The sequence below is a fragment of the Geotrypetes seraphini genome, chromosome 19 (assembly GCF_902459505.1).
Source record: "Geotrypetes seraphini chromosome 19, aGeoSer1.1, whole genome shotgun sequence".
NCBI classification, from domain to species: Eukaryota; Metazoa; Chordata; class Amphibia; order Gymnophiona; family Dermophiidae; genus Geotrypetes; species Geotrypetes seraphini.
Window position 1 is genome coordinate 16756694 of NC_047102.1, and position 13947 is coordinate 16770640.

Consider the following 13947-nt stretch of genomic DNA (forward strand, 5'->3'; position numbering starts at 1 on the left):
TCTAATGAAGATATCCAAAGTTTTAGGGCATGGTCTCAACTAGGTCCAGAGTTAGAGGCCTTTATTTGGACCACGATTTTGTATCCGCAGAAGATGTTGAGTGGGGACCCTCAGTTGACATGGAATTACCCAACTACTATTGAGCAGGATTCTGTGGGAACAATTTGTTGATGGCTTTCTAATGATGTTTGTATCCTCCATTAATGCTCCTAACGTTTGCTCATTTCCTTTTTAACAGAAGAACTCAAAGTGAAGTTAAAAGAATATGTGGATGAGGTGAACATGCACAAGCCTGGGTTCATTAAGGTGGTTCGTCACACCAAACAGGAAGGGCTGATCCGTTCCCGCATTAGTGGCTGGAGAGCTGCCACCGCACCAGTAGTGGCACTCTTTGATGCCCATGTGGAATTCAATGTGGGATGGTATGTTGAAGTTCTCATGATCTTTTTTGTACTATCAGAAATGGCATACATTTTGACAGGAATGACTAGAGAATATAAATCTTTACTAAGGGCTCAGTTCACCCAAATTCTTATTTTTCTCCTGAATCCAAATAGAAGGAAACAATTGGGTTATTAGAGAAATGCCCATTAAGTTCTAGTCTCTGATTATTATCTTGTAGATACCATATATACTTGAATATAAACTGAGATTTTTGGGCCAAAAAATAGTCCAAAATGGGGGTCTTGGTTTATGTTTGAGTCGTCTGTTCCGTGTGACCCTGGGCAAGTCACTTAATCCCCACCCCCAATCCATTGCCCCCACCAGGATAGATAAGGAAAAAGCTTGAGGTACTTGTATGTAAACCACTTTGAATATGGGCTTTAAACTACAAAGAGGTGGTATACAAGTCCCAGTCCCTTTCCCTGTTTATGTAGATTGCATCATTTCTTGCGACCTTAACTTTTCCGAGTCTGCATTTTGGGTAAATTGAGTCTCTAAGACCCTTTTACAAAAAGTTGTATCTCTTTTATATCCCTAACTAATCTGATTAGTTATAGTTAAAATGTTAGGTACTCTGGGTCCAAAGTAGGTACCAGAGACAGTCATAGGAGTAGTGTAATAGTACTCAAGTTTCTAATAGTCTGAAGTAGCATTAAGGTACAATACATTCTTATGAGGGGTCACTGAAAAGTTCTCAGCCCAACCAAGAAGAGAATGATGTGGAGCCATGAAACTTGCAAGTTATTCCTCACTTTTCTTGACACTTTTTGTTTTATTTTGAATCATTCAGTGAAAACGCATCCAGAAAAGTGTGGAACAACATGTAAGTTTTATGGCTTCACATCATTCTCTTCTTGGTTGGGCTGAGAACTTTTCAGTGGTCCCTCGTAGTGTGATGTTATAATGCCTCATTCCACCAATGCCTAAGAGCCAGCCTCATCAGTGATGTCACAATGGCTTGGTTTCCCTATATTTGTGTCCATTTGCTAGATGCATTTGCCTCATTGAAATGAAAAGTGTCAAGAAAAGTGTGGAATAACTTGTAAGTTTCATGGCTCTCTTCTTGGTTGGGCTGAGAACTGGTGACAACTAACTTTTCTGGTTTTAGAGGGAAGTCATATTGGACTGGAAGTTTGTAATTCCATGGATTGTTTGATAATCTCACACTAGGCTGGTGCCCAAGGACTTCTCTTTTTTTCTTTTCTCCGTTGGGAAAACTCCATGCAGGTTTAAAAAAAAATCCCTTTACAAGCTTTTCCCGTTACTCATAAGTCCCAGAGCACAAAGTCAATATTTGGGACGTCTTCAATACATTTAACATATCTCATTCACAACTCTGTCAGATATCATTTTTTCTGATTCAATGAAAATTGCTTTGAAGCAAGGTTTTATGCGAGCCCCGTTTCTGGATCTAGCTACAGAAGAAAGCTTTGGAGTCCGATGGGAACTGTTTTCATATTTGTCAGCCTTGCTTTGAAGCAATTGTTGTTGAATCGGAAGAATTATCCTTGACAGAGATGTGAATGAGATTCCTTAAATGCATTGAAAATGTTCCCAAAAAATATTGGCTTTATGCGCAAGGACTTATGATTGAAAAAAATCAAAGAAACTGGTTTTTCACAGCATCCTTGTCAATCTATGAATGTCCCTTAACACTTCACAAGATTTTTAACCACTTAAATGAGTTCCCATTTAGTAACTAGCTACCACAGGAATTAATTATACTGACTAGACCTGGTTAACTTTCAATTTTTATTTAATCAGTATGACCCAGATTGTGAATTCCTGTCTGCATTTGATATGCATGCATTTCAAATACTGTTATGAAAGGGGTTTCTGTACCTGCTGCCAAACCTCTATAAAAGGACCGTTGCATTGTTCTTGTCCTCCACATATGCATAAATAAAATGCCTATGCTAATATAAAGAATTAAATTCAATAAATTTGATACATACTACAGCTCAGTGTGTGGTAGTGGCTAAGAAAGCAAATAGCATGTTAGGAATTATCAGGAAAGGAATGGAAAACAAAGATGAAAATGTTATAATGCAGGGATCTCAAAGAGGGCCGCAATCCAGTCGGGTTTTCAGGATTTCCCCAATGAATATGCATTGAAAGCAGTGCATGCAAACAGATCTCATGCATATTCATTGGGGAAATCCTGAAAACCCGACTGGATTGTGGCCCTCAAGGAGGGACTTTGAGACCCCTGTTATAATGCCTTCGTGTCTCTCTGTGGACTGGCCACACCTTGATTACTGAGTGCAAATCTGGTTGCCATATCTCAAAAGAGATATAGCGGAATTAGAAAAGGTACAGAGAAGGGCGATGAAAATGATAAAAGGGGTGTGGATGTCTTCCCTACGAGGAAAGGCAAAAGCAGCGAGGGCTCTTCAGCCTGGAGAAAAGACAACTAAGGGGAGATACGAGAATCTATAAAATACTGAGTGGAGTGGAAAGAGTAAGTGTGTGAATCGCTTGATTACTCTTTCTAAAAATATTAGGACTAGGGGCCATATGATGAAGCTAAAAAGTAGTAGAATTAAAACAAGCCAGAGAAAATATTTTTTCACTCTGGAATTCATTGCCGGAGAATGTGGTGAAAGCAGTTAGCTTAGAAGGGTTTAAAAAAGGTTTGGCTAATTTCCCAAAATAAAAGTCCATAGGCCATTATTGAGATGGCTTAGAGAAATCCATTGCTTATTCCTAGGATAAGCAGCATCAAATCTGTTTTACTCCTTGGGATCTTGCCAAGTACTTGTGAGCTGGGTTGGCCGCTGTTGGAAACAGGATACTGGGCTTGATGGACCAATATGGCATCTCTTATGTTCTTATACCATCTGCCTTATTTACCTTCTTGCTTGTTTGTATGGCATCATTTTAAGAATTGGAATAGGGAACTGATTAGCCGACAAATGCGTTAATAATTACCGTATTCAAAATGCCTCTTGGCCCAACCATTACTGCTGTCCTAAACTCAACAAATGTGGAAACTGAACATTTGCAAGCAAATCGTTTCAATGATGTTATTTGGAATATTCTTTAACTCATATAGGTGATGGTGTAACTGGATGTCATGTCTCGATTGTTGGGTTTTTTTCATGGTGTTGAGTAGTAAGGGTAAAAGGCGCTTAGCGTGGTGGCTTCCCCGTGCGCATCCCCGTTCCCAAATCCAAGTAGTTAAGAGGCTACAAACAAACTATACAGCACACAAGCTTTCAATAGACTTTTTGTGACTTTTATGTTTTTCATTGAAAAATTTTTGCACATAAAATTCTCAAAAGTAGACCACACAGTAGAGATGATATAGATATAAATATAGGTGCAACAGAGAACAACACGCATCTCCCTGATATCTCCTATTAACCTCAATTGACATATACAGGATGAGGTCACGTGTCATTATCCATTTTATTCTATCCTATTAGTATATATTCTCATCCATATTACTTGTTTCTCTCTCTCGTTTTCTCTAACTTCATCATATATTTTATCTCAAGAATCTCTGATAACTGCGTCCAATATATATTCCTTTTTCAGCTTTAAACTAAATTCATTGTGTTAAAGCATGATATTTCTCCATGAGTAATACACCATATCTATCTGCATTTCATGATATATTTTATTCTCATGTGATATCTTGCGTACTACCACTATACATATAATTGTACTTGTATATCTGCTTCGCCTGTGTATGTAGATGCATGCACTAATTTTCCCAAAATGAATGCTTAGAATTCCAATATTTTGTACTGATCATTATTTCTTAAGGTTTTATATTTAAGACAGCCAAGGACCCCCATAAGACCCCTGAGGAAAGCATTTTTATTTTGCCGAAACACGGCCCGTGTTGGGTCATTTGTACATTATGCAATATTTGGATTTTATCTTGTGGGTCACTTGTGACATGTTTATTACACCCTTTGTGGATTGTTTTTAGGTTATTAAACCAACAGGCACATCCGATCTTCTGTTCCACAATCGTTTTGTTGTTTTGCTGCTTCACTTCCTTTGTGGAACCTTTTGGTGTTGTTTGAATTTTGTTGTTTTTACCCCAAATTAGGGCACAGAATTGAATGTAGCGCCGGTCTTTTCCAGCATAATTTTTGAGTGCCATTTATAGAATCCTGTCCTAAGAACATTTAGGAAAAGGGACCTTTTAAATTAGTGACCCCCTCCCTTTTTACAAAACCCTAGCGTGGTTTTTAGTGCTGGCCATAGCGGTAACAGCCCCGATGCTCATAGAATTCCTATGAGCGTTGGAGCTGTTACTGCCACGGCTAGCGCTACAAACCGCGCTAGGGTTTTGTAAAAGGTGAGGGGGGGGGAGGTAAAGACAAAAAATCCTGGGTGTTTTTGGTCGTTAATTCTTGTCCTAATCTTTCTGTGAATGTTTCTCTCCTTGGAAATATTGTTAATCATATTTTTATTTTTAATTCTTAGGGCCGAGCCAGTGCTCACCAGAATAAAGGAAGACAGAAAATGTATCATTTCACCATCATTTGACAACATCAAGTATGATACCTTTGAGATACATGAGTACGCACTGTTTGCGCAGGGGTTTGACTGGGAGCTCTGGTGTCGGTACCTAAATCCTCCCAAGTCGTGGTGGAAGTTGGAAAACTCTACCGCGCCCATACGGTAATATGAAACCCCTGTGGCTTCTCCTAAGCTCAAGCGTCCATAAAGAGACATACAATAACATATACGCCCAAAATAAAAATGTTATTTAGTATACAGTCAAACCTCAGTTTACAAGTAACGTGGTTTGCAAGACGAGCAAAACACTCTTGCAAATCGTGCCTCGCAAACCGAGCGTTGACTCAATTTGCGAGCCCCCACTCCCGACAACCAGCATTGCCCCCCCATCCCACCCGCGAGCCCTCGACAACCAGCATCGCCCGCCCGTCCAAACCCTTACCGCAATCTGGCACTGGCACCAACCCACAGAATGTGCCGGTGCTGGTGCCGGAAGAGCCTGCCTTTTGCCACCGATTTCTACTGGGTTGGGCCTTGAGTATCTGCGCATGCTCAAGGCCTACTGGCTCCCACTCTCTCCGAGATTCTAATGAGATTCTCGGAAAGAGCGGGAGCCAGAAGGCCTTGAGCATGCGCAGATGCTCAAGGCCCAGCCCAGCAGAGATCAGCGGCAAAAGGCAGGCTCTTCCGGCACTGGCACATCCTGTGGGTTGGTGCTGCGTGCCGGTGCCAGATCGCGGTAGGGGTTTGGGCAGGTGGGCGATGCTGGTTCTCGGGGGCTGGGAGTTCACGGATGGGAGGGGGTGATTCTGGTTCTCGGGGGTGGAATGGAAGTGCGCCAGTAGCTTCGGGGGGGGGGGTCTTTTTGGGATGTGGTGGGGTGAGGTGGAAGTGAGCAGCATCAGTGGCCTCGTGGGGGGGGGGGATGTGGAACCAATCAAGCGAGTATCCCTTACTTCCTATGGGGAAACTCACTTAGATATAAGAGCACTTTGGTTTACGAGCATGCTTCTGGAATGAATTATGCTCGCAAACCAAGGTTCCACTGTACTTTTCAGAATTCCATGTGACTTTTCTCCAAGCTTCCCTGCAGGAATATGCCGGAGATTGGCCTTTAATTCACGGAGCACTGGAATGATCCCTTTTCTGTCTTGAAGCATAAACACAGTTCTGCACGTTTCATGAAATTATACATGCTGTACAAAATAGCCTCGTATTGAGACAACGAGAATACCCTTATAGAATCAATCCCTGGGCATACGCGAACTTGCCTTCTTTCTAGTCATCACTTAGCTTACAGATGTTTCTCAATATAATGAGATTTTTTTTTTTTGGCCACGGAATTTCTTAAAAATAAATGCTCAACTGCACATTGAATGTTGCCACTGTAAATTAGCATCTTTTAACGTACGATACAGAAGAATTTGAAAGTTAATGAGTGTTTGCATGATGACATGAAAGGGATGTGTCTATATTTAGCTGAATCATTCTTCTCTAGTGAGAAAGAAAATTGTAATGATATATCCTGCTCTCTGATAACCATTTGTTCTCTTTAATTAGCATCTCGTCATTCCCTATTGCTGGCACAATAAACCAGAACTACCATGTTTTCAGCGTGTGAAAGAGAATTAAAGAGTGACAAAATAGCTTGGGCACATTTTTGGGTGATTGCGCTGTAATTTGCTTTACAGTAGATGAGAGAGGCAGTTAGATTTCTTTGGTCTCCAGATAGAATACGCAGGAGAGAAAAAAAAAAATCTGTACCTTTGACCAAATTATTGCAAAAATTAGGTTGTCAGAGAGATGGCAAGTCACCCAGTTCCAGACTGGAGATTTGGGGACAGTTCTGGATTTCTGACCGTTCCTCCCTGGTGCATTATGGGACTTGCAGCACTAATTTCAATGGGTAGAATTGAGCGCTAGAAAGATGTAAATTCAGAACCAGGACTGGCCAAATAAACTCCAGCCTAGAACTGGGTAACATGGCCTTTCAGGGGTGTAAAGGGGTATTTTTACCTACTCTAGAGCACATAAGCAAGAAGGGGGAGAGTGTGGCACTATGGTTAACCCTTTCAGGACCATAAGGATCGTAGGCCAATTTTTGTGGTTTTGACGACATTTTTATGGTAAAAAGGGCTTGCAGATGCCAAAAAATTGATTTTTTTGTGAAATATCATTATTTTTAAAAAAAAAAAATCACACTTCTGGCTTATGGACAGTGTGGCAAGTGAATCTTCTCGTCAATCTGGCAACGACGCTAATGAATGAATGTCGGAACCAGTTTGTTTACATAAAGGCAGTATCCTATGGAATCCATACATATCAAATTTAGAACTGTAGACTATCCCAATCAAAATTGATAGGATTTTAAAGTTATGGGACAAATATGTCCCTTGGTCCTGAAAGGGTTAAAGCTACAGTCTCAGCACCCTGAGATTGTGGGTTTAAGCCCATGCGGTTCCTTGTAACCCTGGGCAAGTCACTTAATCCCCCCATTGCCCCAGGTACAATAGAAAGATTGGGAGCCCACTGGGACAGATAGGGCAAATTCTTGAGTACCTGAATAAAATTCATGTAAAGTGTTCTGAGCTCCCCTAGTAGAACAGTATTGAATAAATAGTGTGACAAGTTTCAGCCTCTGATAATCAGGTATTGTGACTTCATAATGCCTCATTCCACCAATAACTAAGAGCCAAACTCATCAGTGATGTCACAGTGGCTCACTTTTACTACACTTTGATTTCTAGAGTGGCACCGTGATTAAAGCTACAGCCTCAGATAACCAGAGCTGGTATTGTGATGTCATAATGCCTGATTCCACCATTGCCTAAGAACCAACCTCATCAGTGATGTCACAATGGATTGATTGTCCTTTACTTGGCCCACTTTTACTGTATTTTGATTTCTAGAGTGGCTGTAGCTTTAATCGCTGTGCCACTCTAGCTGAGGCTGTAGGTTGGAACCCATGCTGTACTTGTGACCCTGGGCAAGTCCCTTAATCCCCCCATTGCCCTAGATACATTAGATAGACAGACAGGGAAACATGCTTGAGTACCTGAATAAATTCATGTAAACCGTTCTGAGCTCCCATGGGAGAACATTATAGAAAATTGAATGACTAAATAAGGTAAATGTTTCAAAGCAGACAAGGGGAGTTCCAGGGTATATTGCTAGGAGAGACAGGTATCAGCTTTCAACCCACTTAGAAAATATCTTCAAAATAAGCCACAGGTAGAAAGCGGGGTACAAGTGATCCAAGAAGAGCTGAGGGGCTGGTGCCATTCCACAAAAGTTGAATCTACAAAGAGGGGAGAGCCATAATTGGGACACGGAGGGGGGGTTCCTTTTAAAGGAGAACCCCCAAACTCAACTAAATATCCATCAAAGCACTTGTAGAAGAGTTGGAGGTTTGTACTATTATGATGGGGTTTAGGTCTGAGGCAGAGTTTGGGCAGTTGGTGGTCGGGGTACTCGGTTGATATTTGTTAAACTTAGGGGGTACTTGGCTCGAAGAAGTTGAAAAACATTGGCATTGAGTTGTACCTGACCTAGAAAACTGCAACAAGTAGGATGTTTCTTCTTTCTTTGTTTTATTTGATACACCAACTTTCAACAGATGATATTTTGAAAGTTGGGGTTTTTTTTTTTTGTTGTTTTTTTTTGCTTATGTATAATTTTGTGGCTACCCCGGCAGTAGCCAGGTAGAAATAAAGAAGGAGCCTCTTCATACTGGACTCTGGAACTATGTTTATTAGTTGAGACCAAGAGGAAAGCAGAGAGACACAGTTCATTGTGACCCAAAGACATAGAGAGGAGCTATAAAAATAATTCTTGTTTATTAATGATTTTACGTTAGAATTAAAATACATCAGGTCTATTTGAATACCTAATGATACCCCAAAAAAGAGTGCAAACGCCTGCAGAGCTGGGACAATTGTTCCTTTATTTCAGATTAAAGACCCGACACTGTCAGTGTTTCGGCTCTTGGCCTGCCTCAGGGGTCTAAACACTGACAGTGTCGGGTCTTTAATCTGAAATAAAGGAACAATTGTCCCAGCTCTGCAGGCGTTTGGCATTCTTTTTTGGGGTGCCGTTGCGTTGGGTATTTGGAACTCCCTTTTTTTGTGTGTTCTATTTGAACTACCTACCATTTTTTTGTGTCAAATTACAGAAGTCCTGCATTGATTGGCTGCTTCATCATAGACCGACAATACTTTGAAGAGATTGGTTTACTGGACGAAGGAATGGAGGTCTACGGAGGAGAAAATGTGGAGCTCAGTGTTCGGGTAAGAGAATTGTGTAAATGAATTTTGGTAGAAGAATTCTAACACAGAATTCTATCGCCTACTGTGAGCGCTGAGGTGGGGGGTCTCAATCACAGATTGGTAGCACACAGGACTCAAAGTTGAGCAGGCCTCTGGAAGAAGGCACTAGCATATGAGCACACTGGCCAAACTTTATGATATTATGTTAATTAACAGAGGAAAAAGATCTCAAAACACCCCGGTGTCGTGTGTTCACCCTAGGCACCTTTTCTGGGTTCAAGGGTCAAAAAACCTCTGTTACTAGAAATTTCTTTTTTTTTTTTTTAATTTCTACAAATGTAGAGAAATATACTACCTTATGAGACTGAAATTTATCCAAATATTTTTTGACAAGTTGGTTGACACCATGACCGGTTTACGAGTGCGCCGGTTTGCGAGTGTTTTGCAAGACGAGCAAAACATTCGCAAAATTGGCGCCTTGGAAACCGAGTTTGACTCGGTTTATGAGCGCCACCCCGCCACGATCCAGCATCCCCCCCCCCCCCGCTCGCATCTCCCCCCCCCCCCCGCGATCCTACATCCCCCCCCCGAGCACCACAACGACATCGCTTACCCTGTTTGGGCACCGGCACCAGCACCAATGCACAGGAGGTGCCGGTGCCCGAAGATCCTCCCTCTTCTGGCCTGGGTTGGGCTAGGCGGTGTGATGGAGATCCTCCTTCTTCCCTGTGCTGGGCTGGACTGGGCTTTGAGCATTTGTGCATACTCAAAGCCTTCTGGTCTCGCTCTCTCTGAGATTCTCAGATTCAGAATTTCGGAGAGAACAAGACCAGAAGGCTTTGAGCATGCGCAAATGCTCAAAGCCCAGTCCAGCCCAGGCTAGAAGAGGGAGGATCTTCGGGCACCGGCACCTCCTGTGCATTGGTGCTGGTGCCGGTGCCCAATCAGGGTAAGCAATGTCATTGCGGTGCTCGGGGGGGAATGTAGGATCGCGGGGGGGGGGGGGGGCGACGCGAGTGGGTGGGAGGATGCCGGTTCGCAGGGGGGATGCCGGATCGCAGGGGGGGGATGGAGCAGCGTCAGTGGCCTCAAGGGGGAGGGGATGGAGCAGCGTCGGTAGCCTCGGGGAGGGAAGGCTGGAGGTGGAACGAATCAAAGCGAGTTTCCCTTACTTCCTATGGGGAAACTCGCTTTGATATACGAGCAATTTGATTTACGAGCATACTTCTGGAACGAAGTATGCTCGTAAACCAAGGTTTCACTGTATAAATAATTGAAAATAAAAATTAAAAATATAAACATAAACATAAAAATACAATATAAATTTATAGTAACAGAGGTTGTTTGACCTGTGATGATACTCTTGAACCCAAAATAAGATGCCTAGCGTGAACACACGACACTGGGGGTGTTTTGAGGTCTTTTTCCTCTGTTAATTAATATAATATCATAAGGTTTAGTCAGTGTACTCATATTTTGGCACCTTCGGTAGCTGTTGAACACACTTAATAGGACTCACGTGTTAGGATCATTGAACCAGACGGACAAACGGTGGCAAGTCAAATGCGCGCAAAACAAAAGCGCACAGACAACTGCGCGCAAGACAACTGAGCACAAGACAATTGAGCGCCATGACAACTCAGCTCAGGACAATTACGTGTAGCCAACATGTGCGCGGGGAAAAGAAAAACGCAAATAAATGGTTCCAGGTGGTAAACTTAGAATAATGTAAATAACAGAACTTACTGAATGTTACACACCTCTAGTAGGTAGCCTGATTGTATTAGCAGAAAAAAAACAGGTGAAAACCCCACAGCAAAAGATAAAGACCAGGAGGTGAGAGAGGAGGGATGAATCAGGTTAGCTTGGATCAGAGGAATAAACACTGCGGGCATAGGAAGAAGGCACTAGGGACAACAGACCACAATACTGCAAACACAATATAGACCTGCGCCCATTTACCTTACGCTATAAAGTCTTGTGCACTATTGTCTTGCACTATGACTTGCACGCTATTGTCTTGCGCTATAAAGTTCTGCGCACTATTGTCTTACGCTGTAATGTCCTGCACGCTATTGTCTTGCGGGCTATTGTCTTACGCTATAAAGTCCTGTGCACTATTGTCTTGCGCTATAATGACTTGCGCGCACCTGACCGCGCGCGTTTCTCTGCGTGCAATTGTCTTGCGTGCAAATGGCTATGAACCCTGACGAACAACAGGGGTGATGGATCGGATAACTTCCAGGCCAAGTACAGACTGAACCATTCCTGGTCTCCTGCCGTTTCAGAGACCGATGTTCACTGTTCCTCGTAGAGGAATTGCAGAGGCTTGAAGATCATGCATATCATGGGGCCTAACCCTTGTGTCAAAGTGATACGTTTTAGAGACTACTAATTACCTGCCTGAAAAAAAAAACAACCCCAAAACAAAACGTACCCGCACCTTGTGTGTGTTAATTAATTAATTTTATTAATTTTGATTTATTTCCCACCGTCCCAGAAAGCTCAGGGCAGGTAACAGTGCAACAAACACAGATTCAGAGAGCGGGGTAACAGAAGGACCGGGGGGGGGGGGGGGAGGTTACAGAGAACAGAGGGAACCTAGGCACAAGGTTAAAGGCTAACAAATTATCATCCGGGAGAAGTGTACAGATTCCGTAGGCAGCGGATCTAAGTGCAAGGTGAGGCTAACATGTTATCATGTACAGAGAGGAGCCAGGTGGGACAAAGTGCATATATAGTTTAGGGGAAGGGGACTTGGGTAACATAAGGAGCATAGCAGGGCACGGGCTGAAAAACATATTGGAGGCATATAGAGGGGAAGTCAAGCAGTAGTGTAATCACATAGAAACATAGAAAAATGACGGCAGAAAAGGGCCATAGCCCATCAAGTCTGCCCACTCTAATGATCCACCCCCTCGACTTTACCCCTCTAGAGATCCCACATACTTTTTAAATCTGGCACACTGGTTGTCTGAATCACCTGCAGTGGAAGTTCGTTCCAATGATCAACCACCCTTTCGGTGAAAAAATACTTCCTGGTGTCGCCATGAAATTTCCCTCCTCTGATTTTTAGCAGATGCCCTCTTGTGGCCGATGGTCCTTAAAGAAAGAAGATATCATCTTCCATCACGTTCATATAGGGGTCCTTTTACTAAGGCACTAGCCATTTTAGCGCTCGCTAATATTTAGCGCACGCTTAAACGGCTAGTGCACTTAGTAAAAGGACCCCCCATAGCATAGTAAAAGGACCCCCCCATCTTTATCCACAAGCTGTATGAGAAAGGAAGAGGTGTGTCCCCATATAACTGGTTCAAGGAGCTGGATCGATTCAAAAACAAATTGAAATGCTACTTAGTTAAAGATGCTTTCAACCTACAATAATTAGAAGGAGACGGTTTTTTGTTTTTTCTTTCCTCCTCCTATCTCGCCTCTTTTCCCCCTCCCAGGTTGATTTTACCTTTAGTGTTTTTCCTTTCCTTTATGAAAATGTATTTCTCCCCCTTTCCTCTTGGTTCTTGTAGATTGTTCTATTTATAACTTGTGATATTGTTGTCTGTGAGTTTAGTCTACATCAGTGTTTCTCAACACGTGGTACGCATACCCTTGGGGGTACACGGGCTGCCTGTTGGGGTATGCGGCCTGGACATTGCCAGGGATCCCTCCCTGCCTCCCGCTGGGGATCCCTGCCAGCCTCCCACTGAAGCCGCTGCCAGGTTCCCTTCCTGTCTCCACCAGAGACCTCACCAGAGCTGACACACTCCACCCCTCCCCCCCAGCAACTCCATGCAGGGATGAGCTGTGGCACGTGCAGCGACTCACACACTGCACACGGCTGGCCCACATGCCTTCCCACCGATGTCAATTCTGATGTTGGAGAGAAGGTTCCTGCAGATGGGCAGACTAGATGGGCCATTTGGCCTTTATCTGCCATCATGTTTCTATGTTAGGCTTAGGGGGTACTTGGCTTGAAGAAGTTGAGAAACACTGGTCTGGATTCTATTTCCCTAATTTTATTTTTGGGTCATCGCTTAGGATATGGATAAGCGATTTATCAAATTTTTATTTAAAAAAACTTGAAATAACATCTGCATGTTTGTAGAGCTCCAGAATGGTGACTTTCAGAGAAAAAAATATGCAGCACTGTTTCAATATTTTAGCTCGGGAAATAGGAGCTTATTAAAGTTCTCATTAAAAATGCCTCCCAAGGTGCCTATACTATAGATGATAATCACTCGGGAGGTCAGAAAAAAAAAAAACCCCACAGCCGCTAGTGTTGATTAAGATTGATTTGTCAAGATTTATTGATCACCTCAAAAAAAAAAAAAAAAAGCTTGAGGCAATTTAGAAGAACACAAATCAAGTGCAAACACACAATCAAGTATAAAAGTATAACCCCACCACCCAAACTTAGTTAATTGACAACTATTGGCGCTGATTAGCTTATTAAAAAATTCAGTTGTGCATGCAAAATTGGCTGGACTCTACAGACATACAGATTTATTTAATTATTTTCATTAACCGCCTTTTTCACGAAGAGGTTCGCCCAGAGCCATTTACAAGTTCATTGAATAGTAATGGGGTACTCCTTAGCATTTTCCCTATCTGTCCCTGCAGGCTCACAATCTGTGGCAGCAGCTCTACGTGCTAGGCCGCCTCCTCCCGCTCCCCAGTTTGCAGCTATAGAATACTAGCTTCGCACCTAAATTTTGGGCACACAGGCTCCGATTCTATAAAGTGGGCTTAAAGTTAGGAATTG

At 42.7% G+C, this 13947-nt stretch overlaps 1 protein-coding gene across 1 annotated transcript in view; it reads left to right on the plus strand.

The window, feature by feature from the left end:
- GALNT18 (polypeptide N-acetylgalactosaminyltransferase 18) overlaps nucleotides 1-13947 on the plus strand; it is a 407250-nt gene that overhangs the window by 295937 nt on the left and 97366 nt on the right. The window contains exons 4-6 of the mRNA XM_033928873.1: nucleotides 239-422; nucleotides 4888-5085; nucleotides 9095-9209. Of these exons, the coding sequence (XP_033784764.1) occupies nucleotides 239-422; nucleotides 4888-5085; nucleotides 9095-9209 (497 nt within the window). The remainder of the gene's footprint in view (nucleotides 1-238; nucleotides 423-4887; nucleotides 5086-9094; nucleotides 9210-13947) is intronic.